General features: G+C 39.8%; 1 protein-coding gene across 1 annotated transcript in view; it reads right to left on the reverse strand.

The window, feature by feature from the left end:
* The window catches only part of LOC100243688 (uncharacterized), a 39,669-nt gene extending 20,179 nt beyond the window's left edge, over positions 1-19,490 (reverse strand). The window contains exon 1 of the mRNA XM_002279608.5: positions 19,092-19,490. Coding sequence (XP_002279644.2) covers positions 19,092-19,300 — 209 coding nt within the window. The 5' untranslated portion in view covers positions 19,301-19,490. The remainder of the gene's footprint in view (positions 1-19,091) is intronic.
* Between the last annotated feature and the right edge of the window lie 2,461 nt (positions 19,491-21,951).

Below are 21,951 nucleotides of genomic sequence, written 5' to 3' on the forward strand. Positions count from 1 at the left end.
AGCTGAAAAAAGAAAAACAACAACTGCCATAACACTCTTGTCTTAATACAATGAATAAGGATGTGATCAACGAATTCTTCCTCGTTATGACAAAGAAAACATCTCCACCTCTCCTTAGTTGATCCAAAGTTAATATCTTTCCCCATGTGGCCTCCCATGCACGGAAACCCACCTTCATTAGCACGCATGAATTAATAACACCCACCAGAAAAGATACTGAACTCCCTGACTCCAAGACAGTGTAGAGGGCTTTGACAGAAAACTTATCGCTCTTACACTTCGTCTAAATAACCCTATCTTCCTCTTCCCTATACACCCTCTTCCCTTGTAATCTCGAAAAGAACCGCACCAAATTTTCCACCTCCCAATTGTTGAAAAGCCTAGAGAAGCAAGGAGTTGAACAATCGTGCCCAACCAATTGATTCCATACATCTGCACCCATGCCTCTTGAAATCAACAATGGCAAATAAAGAAAGGAAGACGCACATAAAAGTTCCATACCACTTATCCTTCCAAAACATTATCCTCAACCCATTACCCATTGTTCAGTAGATCCCAATCCTTCCTTAGAGCTCTCCATAACCCAACTCTATACCCATATCTCAATTCACGAGAGTGCTACCCCCCTTCTTATTCCTTATACTTTTCACTTATAACCTGCTTTTGTAGGGCCCCCCTTTTCATTCACATAAATGACTACTCCATTTGCAAAGAAGTGTATTATTAAGCATTGAGAGACTCCTAGCAACCAAGTCCCCCTTCCTTTTATCTAAACAAACAATCGTCCACCTTACTAAATGTGGTTTTTGCTCAAGAGCCCTGCCTTTCCTCCCAAAGGAAATCCCTTTGAATCTGCTCCAACCTTAATCTGATTATCTTTTGCAAACACAACAAAGATAACAAAATAGATGGACAAACTAGATAAAGAGCTTCAAATTAGAGTGAGCCTCCCTTCTTTATATATGTATATATGTATATATATACATACATAAACAATCACCTTCATTTATCTTAAAAAGATAAGTACAAGAAGGATGACCAATCCTCCAAGGATGTATAAAAAATGTTACACCTTTGAAGATATATAATCTTTTCCATATTACCAATCTTTTATAGAACTTCTCTTTCACCCCCATCCCAAGCTATCATAGATTTAAAAAGGGCACCCAAATGAAAAGCCAAGTATACAAATGAAAGATTACCTACCTTACAACCAATCTCTAAAGCCAGCTTTTCTAAATTATCCACCCTTCCTAGTGGAATTAACTTGTTTTTATCCAAATTAATTTTCAGCCCCGATATATATATATACACATAATATATATGGATAATTAAGCAAGAGGAATAATACATTAATAAAGAGGCTTATACACCAAGGTACATTTTATACAAAGGAATACAAAAGGCCTAGCCAAAACGGCGTGAAAATACAAAAAGCTACTCATTCCCTTAACTAGACCTTATCTAATCTACAAACTAAAATGAAGTCAAAGAACCTTTTACAATATACAACTTAATTCATACTTATAAAAAAAAATATATAGCTTAACTCATGACAACGGATTAATCAGAAATGAACTCTTCAAAGAATGAACCTATTGTTCTATATTTTCAAATGTTCTTCGGTTTCTTTTTTTCCCCAAAGTCAAGATAATACACAACAAGGCAGCTCCCCATGCCTTCTTTTGCTTTCTTCTCACAAAGAAGCCATACCGACCTAACAGGGCCTCTTTAACCGACAAAGAGAGAACCTAAGCGACACCAATTAAAGTAAAACACAAGTTCCATAGTTCCCTAGCTCTAGGACATTGAAAAAGGATATGATCAGTAAACTCCATTTCGCTATTACAAAGATGATGTCTATTTGCCAAGGACCAATCTTTCCTTTGAAGTTGCTCAAAAGTCAAAACTTTAGCCCAACAAACTTCGTAAGCCCCAAAAAAAAAAAAAAAAAAAACAAACAACTCACTTTAGTCAAGACCCAAGAATTCCAAATGATGTTTTCGAGAAAATAGTTAAGCACCCAACTCCAGCATAGAAAACAATAATTTTACCAAGAAAGCACCATTCCTTTCCCTACCCACACCAACCTATCCTTCTCTCCCCACTTCACAAACTTTTCATCAATCTTGAGACAAGAGACTCCATTATGTACAACTCTTCATCATTCGTATGTCTAGCAAACAAGGGTTCCAATGCTGCCCCCCCACCCTCCAACACTAAGGCATAGATGGTGGGAAAAGACGCATGTAAGGGTTCCTCCGCACACCATCTATCCACTCAAAACTTCACCCTCTTCACATCCCCCACCTCAAACAAAACTTAGTGTTGATAACCTGTGGCAAGACATTAGAAAATGATGGAAAGACTTTAGCCTCAGATTAACCATCTAAATAAAAAATGGTAGACAAACAAAAGTTTTGGTAGGATAGACGAGTAGAGGAGATTAGGATAAAAGATGAATTTCTTACAATTTTTCAGAATAGGTTCTTCCAAGAATGCTATAGTTATAGATTTATAAAAGGGAGGATGAGGTGGAGGTGGTTCAATTCAGAGGACACTTCTAAGATTGAGAAATAGAGGAGGTGACCTAATTTTTGAATCTTATTTACCCTATGAGAGTGCAAGAAGGAGATGACACTTTACCTTGAAAAGATGATAGGAGAGGAAATTTTTGTGTCAAGTTGTACTACAAACCCTTAAGTGTTGAAAGTAATATAGTATTCCCAACCAAGAGATTTAGGGATCCCAAGCTCCCCTAAGAATGCCTTTTTTTGCGTAGGAAGTTGTTTGGGGGAAGAGATCAACTTTAGATATGTTAATGCAAAGGGGATGGTCCATGGTCAACAAATGCAACATTTGTAAAGACAATGAAAAATCAGTTAGTCATATCTGAATTCATTGTGATAAAACAAGAGTACTATGGACTTTCTCTTTGCAGTCTTTAGCCTAAAAAGAGGGTTTCCAGTTTCAATGATAAATCTCCTCCTTAAGTGGAAATTTGGGGGCGATATAAGAAGAGAACAACTATTTGATGTATGGTTTCAATTTGCTTACTTTGGTTCATATGGAAAGAGCATGACCAAAGGATTTCCAATGAAGAAGAGTTCGCATATCAAAGATTTAAAAAGTTCCTCATTAAATCACTATTGACATAGTTCCATGCATCATTGGAAATGGAAAGCCTCTCTTTTTTGGATTTCTTAGATGCTCCTCCTTATGGATAGCATGGCTTGTTTTAGAGGTTATTCTTGTACATGTCTTTTTTGGTGTTGTAATGTGATGGTTTGTGTGTACTACCTGTATACATAGAGTATGCCCCTATCTTTAGGGTTTGTTTAATACAAGCTCTTATTGTTTATAAAAAAAAATAATAATAATAAGAGAATTAAAAACCCTTTTATTTGTAGTCCAAAACACTCGTCAAGAATAAAGAGAGGTAGGTGAACATTCTTAGAGGAATGAGAGGGAAAGGTAGGCCATCAATTTCCATAGCAATGAGATTTTTGAACAAGTTATAAACTCCTCGGCTAGGGCTCCGTCTGTTCCCGCGGGGGGTGTTGGGGGGATAATTGCGGAGCTCTTGGCTGTTGAAGTTGGAGTCGCCGCGGAGTTGCTACCGCGCCGGCGGAGGGTCACCGACGAGGCTCTGATGGAGGAGGCTTCCAAGTATCACGTTGTTCCCAATTCTTCTTCTTCTTCTCTCTGGGGCCACGCCGAAGCTGTAGGGGTGTCAGAGGGGTTTGCTTATGGAGCGGAAGGGGAGTTGGGTCGGTTTCCGTTGAGTGTGGTGCGGAATAGAGCTGCATCGGCTTTCAGAGGCTGGAGTGAGCCTTCTTGGGACTCGGTTGACGCTGAGAGAGTGAATGGGTTAGCACTTGTCCCGGTGGGTCGGACTTTACGAGTCCTTTTGAGAAAAGGAATATCTGTCACCTGGAAGAAGGAGGATGTGATGAAGGTTGGAGTTCAAGCAGTCTTGCGATGTTCAGTCGCTGCTTGGGTATGCCGACGGAAGGCTTCGAAGAGGAAATTTTGTACTTCTTAAGGAGAATGAAGGGGAGAATTGAGCAAAAGGGTAAGGAAGGGGTGACTAGGAAGACGAGTTTAAAATCTTCAAAATCCAGTAGGGAACTCAAGAAGCTAGAGTGGACTGTTAGCTACAAAAAAGCTAAAATGGGTTCTAGTGTGGGTATTTTCGGAGGGGCTTCAGGATCAGGGTGTAAATGAAGATAAGAATTCTATCGTGGAATGTTAGAGGGGCTAATGATAGGGATAAAAGGAAGATTATCAAGTCAGTCATTAAATCCCAGAGAGTGGACGTGGTTTGTTTACAGGAAACTAAAATTAAAGAAATGACTACGGGGCTTGTTCGTAGTCTAGGGGTGGGAAGAAATCTAGAATGGAGAGCAGTCAATTCTAGGGGTGCAACTGGTGGTATTCTGGTGTTCTGGGACAATAGACTGGTGGAGCTGGTTAGTTGGGAAGAAGGGGTTTTCTCAATTTCGTGCCAGTTTAAAAATTGTGTGGATGGTGTAGTGTGGGTGTTCACTGGAGTGCATGGGCCGGTATGCAATAGAGATAGAGAGGAATTCTGGGAGGAACTTGGGTCAGTTAAAGGGTTATGGAGTGACCCATGGTGTGTGGGAGGGGATTTCAATTTGGTAAGGTTTCTAGAGGAGCGCAGTAGGGGAGGTGGGTTTACTGCTTCAATAAGGAGATTCTCAGAAGTGATAGAGGATTTGGAGCTGAGGGATTTTCCTTTGACGGGGGGGCCCATTTACTTGGAGAGGAGGCTTGAATAACCAGACCCAGTCTAGGCTTGACCGGTTCTTAGTGACGAACAATTGGGATAATCTGTTCAATGGGGCTATGCAGGGAATTCTCCCCAGACCTGTCTCGGATCACTTCCTGGTCCTCCTAGAAGGAGGAGGGTTGAAGAGGGGACCTTCCTCTTTCAGATTTGAGAATATGTGGTTAGAGGAGAAGGGTTTCAAAGACAAGATGAAGATGTGGTGGGGGAGTTTAAAATTTATAGGGACATCCAACTACATTTTAGATGCAAAATTGAGGGCCCTTAAAAATATTCTGAAGATTTGGAATAAAAAAGAGTTTGGGCACGTTGAGACTAAAAAGGGTGAAGCTCTTACGCAGGTTGAGTATTGGGATGAAAAGGAGAAATGTGCAGCTTTAAATATGGAAGAGTGTGAAGCAAGAAATGGAGCAAGGGAGTCCTACAAGTCTTGGGTGATGAGGGAAGAGATTTTTTGGAGACAGAAGTCTAAAGAGTTGTGGCTGAAGGAGAACAATAATACTAGATTTTTTCATAGGATGGCGAATGCTCACAGTAGAAGAAACTGGCTGTCCAAGGTGAAAGTTAATGGTTGTTGGCACTCAGAGGAAAATGATTTAAAAAACAGTGTGGTGGGGGCGTTTCAAAAGTTGTACTCAGAAGAAGAGGGGTGGCGCCCTAGTATTGACGAGTTGTCCTTTATGGGGTTAGATAGCAGTGAGGCTGAGGGGTTGGAAAATCCTTTCTCGGAGGAAGAGGTATTTGCAACTCTTTCAGATCTAGGCAAAGAAAAAGCCCCGGGGCCGGATGGTTTTACCATGGCGTTTTGGTTTTTTTGGTGGGATGTGGTGAAAGGTTGAGATTATGGGCATTTTTAGAGAATTTCATGAAAGGGGCAGATTTGTAAAATCTCTAAATGCCACCTTCTTGGTTTTAGTCCCTAAGAAGGGAGGTGCAGAAGATTTGAAAGATTTCAGACCAATTAGCCTTGTGGGAAGCCTTTACAAGTTGTTGGCTAAGGTGTTGGCAAATAGAATCAAGAAGGTAATGGGAAAAGTGATTTCGGAACCCCAAAATGCCTTTGTGGAGGGTAGACAAATATTTGATGCAGTTTTGATTGCAAATGAGGCTGTGGATTCTAGGTTGAAAAGCAATCAAAGAGGTGTGATGTGTATGGATATAGAAAAGGCCTATGATCATGTCTACTGGAAGTTCTTGTTAGCAGTGCTAAAAAAAATAGGCTTTGGGGAGAGATGGATTAAGTGGATGGAGTGATGCATCTCTACTGTAAGATTCTCTGTTCTTATAAATGGTTCTCCCTCCGGGTTTTTCCAAAGTTCAAGGGGTTTGAGACAAGGAGACCCCCTATCCCCTTATCTGTTCGTGATAGTTATGGAGGTGTTTAGTTGCTTATTGAGAAGGGCCATTAGTGGGGGCCTTTTATCAGGGTGGAGGGTAAGAGGCAGGGGTGGAGAGGGGATTCTAATATCTCACTTGCTTTTTGCGGATGACACCTTGGTGTTTTGTGAGGAGTCTCAAGATCAGTTGACACATCTAAGCTTGTTTTTCATGTGGTTTGAGGCTTGCTCAGGGTTGAAAGTTAACTTGGAGAAGAGTGAGTTTATCCCGGTGGGGAGGGTGAATGATATAGAGGATTTGGCTTTGGAGTTGGGCTGTAAAGTGGGTGGTCTGCCTTCCTGTTATTTGGGGTTGCCTTTGGGGGCACCCTTCAAATCAGAGGTGGTATGGGATAGTGTTGAAGAGAGGTTTCGGAAAAGGCTGGCTATGTGGAAGAGACAGTATATATCAAAAAGGGGAAGACTCACCCTAATTCGGAGCACTCTCTCTAGTTTGTTGGTTTACTTCATGTCTCTCTTCTTTTTGCCCAGAAAAGTAAGGCTGGGGTTAGAGAAGATTCAGAGACACTTCCTGTGGAAGGGAGGAGCTCTGGAGCAGAGGCCACATCTTGTTAGGTGGAACTTGGTTTGTTTGGAAAGAAAGAAATGTGGTTTGGGTGTGAGAAATTTAGCTTTGATGAATAAAGCTCTCTTGGGTAAGTGGAATTGGCGCTTTGCCATTGAAAGTGAGGCTTTGTGGAAGCAAGCGATAAGTCATAAATATGGTGTAGAGGAGGGGGGATGGTGTACTAAGGCCGTAAGTAGGAGACATGGTGTAGGGCTTTGGAAAGCTATTAGAAAGTGTTGAAATAATGCCAAAGTTAGGACTTTAATTTAGGAATAAAAAAGGAGAGATCATTTAGGATATTTCCTTATGATTTAGTTTCCTAATTTTAGGAGAGAATTAAGCTAGATTGATTTTTTCTTATTCAGTCATTTGTGTATATATATGTGTATGGTGTGTACCGATTAATATCAATAAAGGAGTTCAGAAATTTCTTCATGGTATCAGAGCCAGTTTTCTGAAACCCTAATCCCTTCTGGCCATCTCTTATTCAGGCCATCACTCATTCCGGTCAAATCTCTCTGGCCATATCTCAATCCGATCATCTCTCTCTCTCTCTCTCTCTCATTCCGGTCATCAGTCCCTATTCTCAGAGCCAAGGGAGAAAACGCTTTCCGGTCAGTCGAATCGTCGTCAGAAAACACTCACCGCCGGCAACTTTTCCGGCGAACCTTTCCGGCGACGGTTTTTTTCTACACCGCAAGGAGCGCCTAGAGGAGATCTCCAATTTGTCCCAAAGCACCGGAACCAGAAACCCATCCACGCGCCGCCCACGCGCGTTTTTCCGGCCGGCGACTGCATCTCACGCGCCGGCGCGTGAGGGCGCGTGAGCCACTTTCCGGCGACGCGCTTCCTCCTCCAGGCTCGCCTGACGCCGACCAGCCACCCTTCCTACCTGTTTGTGCAATCCGAGCCCTGCACGTGCCTCTTTTGGGGTTCTTTTGCTTCCGCGGGCCCTCTGATCAGATTTTCCGGCGTCCTCCGGCTATTTTTTCTCAACTCCAGTCCCTGCACGTGCCTTGAAAAGTGTTCTTCTACCTTTCCGGTCCATGACAAAATACGGAATGGCATCATCACAAGTATCCAGCGTCACGTCACCAAAATCAGGGGGCAGATCTGAAATTCCAAACCTTGGTGGCAATGATTCCTCTCCTATTCTCATCACAGGACACAAATTAAATGGCCATAACTATTTACAGTGGTCACAATCTGTGTTGCTGTTCATTTGCGGTAAAGGAAAGGATGAGTACCTCACTGGAGAAGCAGTCATGCCAGAAACTACAGAACCGGGTTTCAGGAAGTGGAAGATTGAAAACAGCATGATCATGTCATGGCTTATCAATTCCATGAACAATGACATAGGCGAAAATTTCTTGCTGTTTGGGACTGCAAAGGACATATGGGATGCAGCCAAAGAAACTTACTCAAGTTCTGAAAATACTTCAGAACTGTTTCAGGTTGAATCAGCTCTACATGACTTCCGTCAAGGAGAGCAGTCAGTTACTCAGTATTACAACACACTCACAAGGTATTGGCAGCAACTTGACTTATTTGAGACTCACTCATGGAAATGTTCGGATGATGCAGCAACATACAGGCAAATTGTGGAACAAAAGAGACTGTTCAAGTTCTTCCTAGGACTAAACAGGGAATTGGATGATGTTAGAGGCCGAATCATGGGCATTAAACCCCTGCCAAGTCTCAAGGAGGCTTTTTCAGAGGTTAGGCGTGAAGAAAGTAGAAAGAAAGTGATGATGGGATCAAAAGAGCAACCTGCCCCAACATTGGATGCCTCTGCCCTTGCTGCTCGGTCATTTAATAGTAGTGGTGGAGATCGTCAGAAACGGGATAGGCCTTGGTGTGATTATTGTAAGAAACCAGGCCATTATAAGGAGACTTGCTGGAAGCTTCATGGCAAACCTGCTGATTGGAAACCAAAGCCAAGGTTTGACAGAGATGGCAGAGCACACGTGGCTGCCAACTCTGAGAGCACATCTGTTCCCGAGCCGAGTCCATTCAACAAAGAGCAGATGGAGATGCTACAGAAATTATTAAGCCAAGTTGGCAGTGGCAGTACTACCGGTGTAGCCTTCACTGCTAATCGAGGATGAATGAGGCCGTGGATAGTAGACACAGGTGCTTCTGATCACATGACAGGAGATGCTGCCATTCTTCAAAATTACAAGCCAAGTAATGGTCATTCATCCGTCCATATTGCTGATAGTTCAAAGTCAAAAATTGTCGGGACAGGTTCTATAAAACTTACTAAAGACTTATATCTTGACTCTGTCCTCCATGTTCCAAACTTGGATTGTAATCTTTTGTCCATTAGCAAATTGGCTCATGATCTCCAATGTATTACTAAATTCTATCCAAACTTGTGTGTTTTTCAGGACTTGAAATCAGGGAAGATGATTGGCAGTGCTGAACTGTGTTCCGGGCTCTACCTCCTTTCATGTGGCCAATTCTCAAACCAAGTCTCTCAAGCAAGTTGCGTACAGTCTCAGAGTATGTCAGAGTCTTTCAATTCTGTGTCAAATTCTAAGGTCAATAAAGATAGTGAGATTATAATGTTACACTATCGCCTTGGTCATCCTAGCTTTGTTTACCTTGCAAAATTGTTTCCCAGATTATTTATCAATAAAAATCCAGCATCTTATCACTGTGAAATTTGTCAGTTTGCAAAGCATACTCGAACAGTATATCCTCAAATCCCATACAAACCTTCGACTGTTTTCTCTCTAGTACATAGTGATGTGTGGGGTCCCTCCCGGATAAAAAATATTTCTGACACTCGATGGTTTGTGACATTCGTTGATGATCATACTCGGGTAACATGGGTTTTCCTTATGAAAGAAAAGTCAGAGGTCGGGCACATTTTTCAAACCTTCAATCTTATGGTTCAAAATCAATTCAATTCCAAAATACAAATCCTCAAGTCAGATAATGCAAAGGAATACTTTACTAGTAGTCTCAGTACTTATCTTCAAAATCATGGCATTATCCACATAAGTTCTTGCGTTGACACCCCACAACAAAATGGGGTGGCCGAACGCAAGAATAGACATCTCTTGGAGGTTGCTCGGTGCCTTATGTTTTCCTCTAATGTTCCAAACTATTTCTGGGGGGAAGCTATTCTCACAGCTACCTATTTGATTAACCGTATGCCATCCAGAGTGTTTACCTTTCAATCCCCACGTCAACTTTTCTTAAAACAGTTTCCTCACACCCATGCCGCCTCTTCTGATTTACCACTCAAAGTATTTGGTTGTACGGCATTCGTTCATGTGTATCCTCAAAATCGTAGCAAATTTGCTCCTCGAGCAAATAAGTGCATTTTTCTAGGGTATTCTCCAACCCAAAAAGGGTACAAATGCTATTCTCCAACCAACAAAAGATTTTACACCACCATGGACGTCTCTTTCTTTGAACATGTCTTCTTCTATCCCAAATCTCATGTTCAGGGGGAGAGCATGAATGAACATCAAGTTTGGGAGTCTTTTCTTGAGGGTGTACCTTCTTTTCACTCAGAGTCACCAAATCCTTCCCAATTCGCGCCCACTGAGTTGTCCACACCCATGCCGCCATCAGTTCAGCCAGCCCAGCACACAAATGTTCCTTCTCCCGTGACCATCCAGTCTCCCATGCCTATTCAACCTATAGCCCCACAACTTGCTAATGAGAACTTACAAGTTTACATCAGGAGGAGGAAAAGACAGGAATTAGAGCACGGATCACAGTCAACATGTGGCCAATATATTGACTCCAATTCAAGTCTTCCTGAAGAGAACATAGGTGAGGATAGGGCTGGAGAGGTGTTAATTCCCAGCATTGATGATTCTACTTTGCCAATTGCATTGAGGAAGGGTGTTAGGAGATGTACAGATCATCCAATTGGGAACTATGTTACGTATGAAGGGTTATCACCATCTTACAGAGCATTTGCTACTTCTCTTGATGATACTCAGGTTCCCAACACAATACAAGAGGCATTAAAAATTTCAGAATGGAAGAAGGCAGTACAAGATGAGATTGATGCACTTGAGAAGAATGGGACGTGGACTATCACAGATTTGCCGGTTGGGAAGAGGCCTGTGGGGTGCAAGTGGATTTTCACCATAAAATACAAAGCAGATGGATCAGTCGAAAGATTCAAGGCTCGTTTGGTAGCTGGAGGGTTTACACAATCCTATGGGATAGACTATCAGGAGACTTTTGCTCCTGTTGCAAAACTGAACACTATCAGGATCCTTCTCTCATTGGCTGTCAATCAAGATTGGTGCTTGCAACAACTGGACATAAAAAATGCGTTTCTAAATGGGGACCTAGAAGAGGAAGTCTACATGGAAATACCACCTGGTTTCGAAGAAAGTATGGCAAAGAATCAGGTTTGCAAACTCCAAAAATCATTGTACGGCCTTAAACAATCTCCTCGAGCCTGGTTTGATAGATTCACAAAAGCAGTCCTGAAGCTGGGCTACAAACAAGGTCAGGCTGATCATACTCTATTTGTCAAGAAGTCTCATGCCGGGAAATTGGCCATATTGATAGTCTATGTCGATGATATTATTCTATCTGGAAATGATATGGGGGAGTTACAGAATTTGAAGAAGTATTTGTCAGAAGAGTTTGAAGTTAAAGACCTTGGAAATTTGAAATATTTCCTTGGTATGGAAGTGGCTAGATCAAGGAAGGGAATCGTAGTCTCTCAAAGAAAATACATACTCGATCTTCTTAAGGAGACCGGTATGCTTGGATGCAAACCAATTGATACTCCTATGGATAGTCAGAAGAAACTTGGTATCGAGAAAGAAAGTACACCGGTAGACAGGGAGAGATATCAGCGGCTTGTCGGGCGCTTGATTTATCTCTCACACACTCGGCCAGATATTGGCTTTGCAGTGAGTGTTGTAAGTCAATTCATGCACAGCCCCACTGAGGAACACATGGAAGCAGTCTACAGGATTCTTAGATATTTAAAAATGACACCAGGGAAAGACCTATTCTTCAGAAAGACAGAGAACCGTGACACTGAAGTATACTCAGATGCGGATTGGGCAGGAAACATCATTGACAGGCGGTCCACTTCCGGATATTGTTCTTTTGTCTGGGGAAATCTTGTTACCTGTAGGAGTAAGAAGCAATCAGTTGTAGCCAGAAGTAGTGCAGAAGCTGAGTACAGAGCTCTTGCACAGGGAATCTGTGAAGGGATTTGGATAAAAAGGGTTCTTAGTGAACTGGGACAAACGAGTTCATCTCCAATTCTGATGATGTGTGATAATCAGGCAGCTATAAGCATAGCAAAGAACCCCGTGCATCATGACAGGACCAAGCATGTTGAGATTGACAGACACTTTATCACAGAGAAAGTGACTAGTGAGACGGTCAAATTAAACTATGTTCCTACCAAGCACCAAACCGCAGACATCCTCACCAAAGCTTTACCTAGGCCTAACTTCGAAGACTTAACTTGCAAGCTGGGATTATATGATATATATTCTCCAGCTTGAGGGGGAGTGTTGAAATAATGCCAAAGTTAGGACTTTAATTTAGGAATAAAAAAGGAGAGATCATTTAGGATATTTCCTTATGATTTAGTTTCCTAATTTTAGGAGAGAATTAAGCTAGATTGATCTTTTCTTATTCAGTCATTTGTGTATATATATGTGTATGGTGTGTACCGATTAATATCAATAAAGGAGTTCAGAAATTTCTTCAGAAAGGAATGGTTGGGTATGTATAGCAGTTTAGCCTACCGCATGGGCAGTGATAGGAGAGTGAGATTCTGGAAGGATAAGTGGTGTGGAAATGAGCCTCTTTGCGAGTCATTCCCTTCTTTATTTGTCATTTCCCTGGCTAAAGATGTCTGGGTATCGGATGTGTGGAATCCAGATGGTGTAGGAGATGGTTGGACCCCGCTTTTCTCAAGGGCGCTTAATGATTGGGAGATTGAGATGGTGGAGCGATTTATGCTAAAAATCCAACCCTTTAGGATGCAAAGGGAGATAGAGGATAAGGTGGTATGGACAGCATCTAGAAATGGAGTTTTCTCAGTCAAGTCGCTCTATTCTATTCTGCAGCCCGGAGGTTCTGCTTTGTTCCTTTTTGATAGTATTTGGAGAGCGTATGTGCCTACTAAGGTAGCTTTCTTCGCTTGGGAAGCTTCCTAAGGCAAAATCTTAACTTTGGAGCAACTTCAGAGGAGGGGGTACTCTTTGGCAAATAGGTGTTTTCTTTGTCTTTCTGAGCAGAAACGTTAGATCACCTTTTACTTCATTGTGTTAAGACGCAGGCATTGTGGAATCTTCTTTTTCCCTCTTTGGTGTGGCTTGGGTTCTCTCTGGTTCAGTTAAGGAAACTCTCCTTGGATGGCATGGAGCATTTGTGGGGAAAACCCGTAAAAAGGCGTGGCAAATGGCCCCCTTATTTATATTTTGGTCAGTATGGAAGGAAAGAAATTTGTTGGCTTTTGGGAATGAGGTGCTTTCACTCCAAAGGCTGAAACATTCTTTTGTATGTAATCTTTGGTCTTGGGTTAGGGTATTTATAGTTTTGAGCTCTTGTTCTCTTGTTAGCTTTTTTGAGTGGCTAGGCTCTAAGTAAGGGTAGGGGTTGTTGTTTTTTTCCCCTTCCTTGGTTTCGAGTCTGTGTGCTGCTTTTGTATACTCCCTGTATACCTAGAGGGCACTAGTTTGGTGTTTCCTCTTTCTATTTAATACATTTCTCTTTACCTATCAAAAAAAAAAAAAAATGACTTTTGCATGAATTAAAGTTTCAATAGAGATATGGAAAAGAACTTGAGGGAAAGGCAAAAAATAGTTGTGTTTAAAAAATAAAAATAAAATACAAGGAAATGATCCATCAAGAAGTTGCTTACTCCACCTTCCACCCACCCAACCAACCCAACAATAGTCCGACCAGGGGAGAGGGGAGGAAACCCTTGAGAGTTGTTAGCTTTTGTAGCCATTGTAACTATCATAGCTTTATTGCTAGAATCTTTCAATCCATTTACCCATGAGAGCCTTGTTTTGGATAAAAGCCACTAAAAGACCTAAACCCAATCTAAAACAAAATTTTACCACTCTTAACCCTTTCTTACCAAAAAATAGAAAAAAAAACGACAACAACAACTTCTTAATCTTAAGGCTTACATAAGTTTTCCGATCAATGAGACGATCTCTTTTGTGATCCCATTACTCAAATAAGAGGTCAAACACAAACAATACTTGTTTCTTTCATTTTTGCCTATTAATTAACATAATTTTAATGGGAAAATCAAGATATCATTAGACACCTTGGTAAAGAGATGTATATAAGGGAAAACCCACAAAAGAAACATAATTTTTTTTATAGGCAAAAAACGAGATATATTAAAAGCACTAGGAAGGGCCCATTAACGTAAACGCGTAGTATACAAAAGGCACCCAGGGGCAGCAAGAAAGCAAAGAGAACAATAATGGAAAACCAATCAAACAAATACACTACCCTAACACCTTAGAAACAAGCTTGCCCCTAGTCAACTCTCAATCCCTCATTGCTCACCACACCAAGAAACAAATCTATTTGAAATGCTTACGCAATGAGAACTTGATGCCCATTGCTTCACCCTCTGCTTTTAACTACCAAAGGAGACCTATTATGGTTAACCGTACACTCCAATTTGTAGATCTCCCTCTCAAAATGGGTAGACGAGTTTGGCTTCCTTACCCCCTGAGGCATTCATACCATGCCCTCTCCTTGCCTCCATCTTTCCTTAAAAGGGAGATAATCTCCTTTTCAAGACCCACTACTAGCATCCCAACAAAGCTACTAAAATCAGTTAGCTTACTAAAGACGCCATCAGAAGGATGAGCCTCTCCTGCCAAACAATAGTTGAACTTCATCTTGGAAGACTTTGGCTCCTCAAATCTGGCTGCAAAATAAAAGATTATCCAAAGACTCAAGTAAAAATGTAGGTTGTTCCCAACCTATCTGAGAAATCTATAAAAGAGAACAAGGTTGTCCTCCAAATTGTCTTACTCTTTGCCATGTGATTCCCTCACCAACTTACATGATTGAAGGCTTGTTTAGGTTCAAACATGAAGAAAACAAGGTTTAAAGAGTCCAACCATCTAATAATGAGCAAAATGATGATTTGTTGACTTCTCATTGTTTTACATATGCAACGAATGTTCAAAAGAGTCCTTCCTTTCCCTATGAGTTGATCCACAATGAGAAGTTTCTAGAAATCCTAAACAATCCCAAATCTGAAGAATAAAGAAAGGACTAGTATTTATCCTAGGAGAAAGCACCTAGTAGAAACACTTAATCAAGAAGCACCCACCCTAAGAGATAGTGTAGACCAATTTATTCCTCTTTGCCTAGTACACAATGGTTTCATAAATGCTAGATAAGGACACCACCAACTGAATCTCCCAATCACAAATCCCCTAAGGAAAAGAAGGTTTTGGCCTCTTCCTCCCTCCATGCTACAATAATCAAGTACCTAGGCATCTTAGTTTTTTTTTTTCTTTTGATAAGTACCTAGGCATGTTAGTTTATTATGATGCCAAATAACTCAAGCAACCAATCCATCTACCAAAACCTGGTGCTAAGATCATTATTTACAAAAAACGAGCATTGATATTTTTTTTTATAAGCAAATGAGGCAAATATTATAATGAAAGCACCAGAAAAAGGTGTCTAATCTAGACACGATGCATACAAAGAGCACCAAAACAGGCAAACAAAAGGGAAAAGTAAAAAATGAAAACAAAGAACAACTTGCCTCTCTTTACTTTGAGCTCAGCCAATTCACAAAGCCTATCATTGAAGAAGCATGATCAACTATATACAATCTAACCCAATTGATGAAGTTATATATAGAGGAAGATTCAATCACTTGTTCCAACTGCACTACGCCTTCAAAAGACCTATTGTTTCTTTCCTTCTATAACGCCTAAAATAGGTACAAAGGAGCAACCCTCCATGCTTTTTCTCTTCTTTCCCACAAAAGAACCATGCCAACTCAAAAGGATGCTTTTGATGGAGTAATGCATTAGTAGCATCACCTAGGCCACTCCAAACAAAGAGAAAACCAACTGTCACAATATTTTTGGTATGGGGCAATGAAAAACCAAGCGACCAACTGATTCTTTATCCCCTTTACACATGTAGCATTTGCACGGAAAACTCCAACATCTCCTCTTAAGCCAATCAAAAGTTAAGATCCTTCCCCAAACAACTTCCCAAGAGAAAAAACCCACCTTCATTGGCACCTAAGGATTCCAAATGATGCTTGCAAGGGGGAAGAGCTCACTACATCCTTTAACTAAGAATGCATAGAAAGTTTTGATGGAAAACTTTCTAGTCTTTGCTTCCTTCCAACTCAAATTGTCTTCCTCATCCCTTCTAATTGAGAAATGATATCATTTTTGAAAAAAGACTTTCACTACTTCTAATTCCCAATGATAGAGTTATATGTTGAAATGGGGGCCCCATCAGCCCTTCTCGTTGTCTTTCTCCCACAAATTTGCTATCCAAGAGTCTTTGTCAATGGCTATGGCAAAGAACACCAGGAAAGCCTCTTCCAAAGAGATATCACCACACCAAGTATCTTTCTAGAATGTTATTCGTCCACCATTACCCATAATGAAATGGGTTTTACTTCTAAATACATCCCACCCTTTTCTGATGGCCCTCCGCAACCTTACCCCATAACCATTCGTGGCCACTCTCGGGCACCATTGCCTTTCTTTTAAGCCATACCTTCCAACTACAACCTATTTCCAAAGGGACTCTATCTGGGATGTGAGTCCACAGCTCCATTTAAATAGAAGAACCTTGTTAAGAGTAAGGCGTTTTCTGATGTCAAGCCCCCCATCCTTTTTGTCTAGGCACATGGTAGTCCAATTAACCAAGTGAGGTTTTCTCTCAACATCCTTTTTGTGGAGTCTTTTTTCTCAAGGTTGCAAGGGAAATTTGTGAAATGAGGAGGAAACGACAAGGTGGTATGGATAGGTTCAAGGAGTGGTGCCTTTTCTATCAAATCTCTTTATTCCATGTTGAAGCTGGGGCACTCAATCCCTTGCCTAGAAGACATTATTTGAAATTCGTAGGTTCCATCTAAAGTAAGTTTTATTGCTTGGAAAGCTTGCTAGGAGATTACACTGACTTTAAATCAATGTCAGAAGAGATGGTCTTTGGCAAACAAATGTTACCTTTATAAAAGCAAGTTGGAATCCATCGATCACATTTTCTTAGTTGCCCTAAAGCTACAGAGTTATGGAACTAACTATTTTCTTTATTCGGAATTGTTTGGGTCCTCCTTCTTCGGTTAGGGAGACCCTCTTCAATCGACATGGCTCCTTTATTGGAAGAAATCAAGAAGGTCCGGAGAGCCACCGTATTGTGTATTTTTTGAACTTTGTGAAAGGAAACAAATTGAAAAGCCTTTGAAAATGCAGAGCAATAGGCTCAATCATGGAAGAGCTCTTTAGTTAAAAGTTTGTCAACATGGGTTTGGTCATACATAGCAGAAGGACAATGCCTTTAATTAATTTTGTGGATTGGGTGGGATCTAAATGATAGAGGGATCAATATTTTTTCTTTACCTTCTTCCTGGCTATGCCTTTTGTTATCCTTTGTATACAACCTATTGACCTTATAGCTCTTTTTATTAATATATATCTTCTCTTTACTTATCATTAAAAAAACAAAAACAATTGTTCAAATAATGGGTTGAGTGAAAAAGGAAAGACAAGTACAAGAAGGAGAAACAATCCTTCAAGGATGTACAAAAAAGTTAAAAAGCAACCAAACCTCAATGGAGGAGAGAATGCAAAAGGAGAGAAATATAGCACACTTAAGGGATGCCAAATGCATGGCTCCTTTTTTGACTAACTGGTTTGTGACTTGGTTGGACGAATGGGGAACCCAAGAGAGGGAGTAGCACAACATTCAAGATTTTATGCATCCAAAAAGGGGAGCCCTATTCTCATTTGGAAGTACAATGAGGAAAGCAAAGTGATTGTAATTGATGAATTGAGGAATAGCCTTCCTACCATTTAATCACCGGAACAAGATGGTTGTAGATGATTTGGGTTGATCTAGCCAAGTGGAGGACAAGTATCAACTTCAAGATTCAAATTCAAGAAATCAACTAAAAGGAAGCTGGTGTTGTCCTAGAGAGGACATGTGAAGTGAGATGCTAGAAGGTGAGAGGATTAAAGATGAGGCAATAGGCACCCACATTATCACTTAGGACTTTTGAACAGGCTACAAGTAATAGGCTAGAGCTTTAAAATGTTAAAGAAAGACTCATTAAAAGTTCCTTATGATTAATAGTTCAAAGAAAGCTGCAAGAATGAAGCTCAAGTTCTCTACAAACACGTGACTACTAAAAACCACCTATTCATCTTTGCATTAAGTGTCCATCTAAAGGAATTAAACTAATTGGATGAGAATGGAAATAACTATATTTGACTGTGATTGGGAAAGATAACCTAGGATCCCAAAAGAACGGAGGGATCAAGTTCAAGATGAAAAGTCGGGGATGTAGTTTATGTGTTGAGGATGGCAGCTTTATTTTTGTATATTTCCCATGTATATGAGTTGATCCCTCTTCTTTTTATGTCATTGGTGCATTTATTTTGCCCCTTAAAAAGACAAAGAGTGGAAGAACCAAGAAACAGAAGAAGATAAGCAAAAACAGACTCTGGCATTACTATAAATGCCATTCAACTGGCCTCCTAATATGGATAACTTGCCTCAGTCTGAGGAAGTTATCAGAGCTATAGATGATCTTACAGGGGATGAGGATCTACAAGCAATGTGGGGTTGCCATCAAAAACATTTTATGGCCTTGTGAAGAGAATTTCAGAGGGAACCAAAATTGGAGAAAGCTTCTAACTTCTCCCTGGTTCCAAATATGGGAGAGACACCAGCCTAAAGTTTCTCTATTAAACAATGCCATCACTGACAAATTCCTGAATTCCATGGATGATTCCTAGAGTTCTTTTTTTGATAGACAAACAGGGATATATTAAAATGCGACCACCACATAGGGGATAATCCCTATGGTTCATATCCATTAAAAGGTTTTGACATCATTCAGAGTTTTGACATTGGTTGTCGTTCAAATTCAAGATGATTAAGAAATAGCATCCTCTTTCCCCGTTTCGAATCATTCTGATTATTGACGTTTTAAGCAGTGTTAGCAAAATCCTAACGATGGACACAAGCTCCATCAGATTCTTTGTCAACTCCACAAAATTCATCCACGCATCAACCCTAGGGTTCCAATTAATCTTTCAAATTTCGACTGAACAGCAACTGAACGATTAAAAATAAAATAAAATACCTGGATCGAGCGACGTTGCCGCACTGAATACACTTGGGTTTGTTGAGGCCGCGCAGGTTCTTCGGCTGCGAGGTGATTGAGGAAGGAGTGGCGGCGGCAGCGGCGGCGGCGGCAATGTTGGCGAGGGCAGCAGTCGCGGCGTTAGTGGTGGTGGCGGTGGTGGTGGTGTCATTGCTTGTGTTGCTTAGGGCAGGCGATGGGGATGCCATGTATGTTGAGAGAAATTCAGAGCGGACGAAATGCTAGAATTAGGGTTAGGATAAGGTTTTTGTGCTGTCGTTACAGTTTCGTGCTTCTGCTTCGACAATCGGACGGAGTTCTGAACGGAACAGCAGGCACCGAATTGTTTACAGAGTGTTCATATATTGTTCCATAGAAAAGGAAAAATGTTGACCACATAAAATTAAAGAATTACGGCATGGAATAATCCCTCGATCCGTAAATAAGACCTTTATTATGTTTTTATTTGAAAAATAACTTCTTCTTCTTTTTTGCATAAATACCATTTAATTTAGTATGTCATAAAAGAAAAAGAGTGGGTTATTTTTACAAAAATAATAATAATAATAATAATAATAATAATAATGAGGATATTTTTGTCCAAATAAGGACAAAATAGGATGAAATGTTAAATTTTAAAATTCGGGTCTTTAATAATCCTTTTAATTTAAATTAAACTTCAGATTTTTCTTAAAATTAATTAAAAATTTAAAATCGCTTAAAGCACTCCAAATCACATTAAAAACATACCGAAAAAATCTCAAAATTCTCATTTGTTTTAATATTCAAAATCAATATTGTTGTAACACTCCCAAAAAAATGGTACTTTAATTTTTTTCTTCTACCTAATATAATTTTCTAAAGGAGTTACAAATGAAAAGATGAAGTTTGTCACTTTGACAAGTCCCAAGATCTTCTCATATATTTAGTTTATTTTTAGTTTATTAATCCAATCACTCTTCACGTATGCTTAATTGAATACTTATGTTCAACAACTTTACTCCTAATGGTACCTTCACGGCTCCCTCGAAGATTATACAAGGCTCACAGTTAGACATGGAGTTCATAAATAAGATAGTTTCATTATATATCGAGATCGATGGTATCAGTAACACATCATGAGTCACTATGCCAATCTTGGGAAAGAAAACATTTTTTTAATTTAAAAAGGGTAGCCACCTTGAACTTTCCTCATATGGTACAATGTCATGCTCAAAGCTTTTCTTCTCTCTTTTATTTTTGTCATTGATACATCTCTACAACCTTATCCCTTTTTTAATTTAATTTTTTTTTCTAGTGTTGTCTCCCCACTATGTCTTATTCTTATTTGTTCCAACCATGGTGGCACCTAGTAACTAGACACACTAAAGGCCATGTTTAAGTTCTTCTATCAACTGGATAGATATGTGGAATTCAACTTTTACACTATTTTGAATATCTAATTTCCATATTGATTACTCTTCTAAGATTATTCGTGATTATTCACAATTCCAAGTTGACATTAGACTTCTTTGGCACCCACTAATTAGGTGTTTCTTACATGTTCTTAACCTTCACCCCTCCTCTCAAATTCACCCTAATTAAATTAGGTTACTAACTTGGTGTTTGGTCTTTAATCACATTCATCACATAATCTCAAATTGGGGGATATAGTGATTTTGTATATTCTCAAGAAGGCAAAGAAAGAGAACACTCATTTTATTTCTCTATTGAAGAACTTATATTCTCTCATATAAATCCTTCATAATTACACAAAATGATAGGAGAATGGATACATGGAATTGACAGTAAAATGAGATTTTGATGTTTGTGATTTCAAGAAGTTATGGGATATACCCCACAATTTAATCAAGTGGGTAGGTGTCATTTCTTATTTGACTTTAAATGCCCACAATTTCATTCAAGTACTAATTCAATTAACTATGTAATGTAGATAGTCATGAAAGATCTTATTTCACTTTGAAGAGAGGACAAGACCATTGTTGCTATTACTACCCTAAAGATGGTAGGTAGGGAAGATCATCTCTACCCATAGAGAAAAATGATTAATGGGTGTTAGCAATATTTCATTCTATTAACTCTGATTATTTTGAATTAGAGGAGTCGCTTAAAATTAAAAGCAAGTCCTACCAAAGTTCAAGGTTTCACCTATAATTGAATATGCCAAGTGCTCCATCTTTCACTTAGAAATGAATACGTTGAGCCCCCTAAAGATAGAGACCTTATTGTGCTACTAGTCTTGGTGGATAAGAGCTCAAATAACATTATGAGAAGACACAAGAGAAAAGCCTCCTAAACCAAATTTAGATAGCCAAGCTCTAATAGAAGGGTGAGAATACGAGAGCCGTGATCTCAAGACCCTAAGACCGAGCCCCATGGAGATCCTAGAGGTTTTTGAGGTAATTGTTAATAAAAACGTTTGAGAATGTGGCTTTTGGTTCACTAAGAATAAACTTGTCTAACAAGGATATGTTAAAAAAGATTTTTGTTCCTACTTAACTACAAGGATTGAAGGTGCTTAAAACATAGTGAATCGCATTTAGTTTTCAAATGATTCCACTTATATAACAATGAGGTTGTAGGTATCATAAATTTCTTTGTTTATTGTAGATTCTAGCCATCATTGTTGAGATGATGGCAGCGTTAACAAAACTTAACGTTATCTATTAGGGCAATGATGAATCGCTTTATAAGAAAGAGGTTGTGCTGGAAGAGCTAAAGAAAGCAAAGGAAGTGGAAGACCAACATTTCCAAATTTTGCATAAAAAAAACTTTAATATAAAGAAGAAATATGAAGATTTGCAAGATAAGCCATTTGTTGTAATTACAAAGACTGAGAAGGTCAGATTAGAAAATGAAA

The sequence above is a fragment of the Vitis vinifera genome, chromosome 2 (assembly GCF_030704535.1).
Source record: "Vitis vinifera cultivar Pinot Noir 40024 chromosome 2, ASM3070453v1".
Lineage (NCBI taxonomy): Eukaryota > Viridiplantae > Streptophyta > Magnoliopsida > Vitales > Vitaceae > Vitis > Vitis vinifera.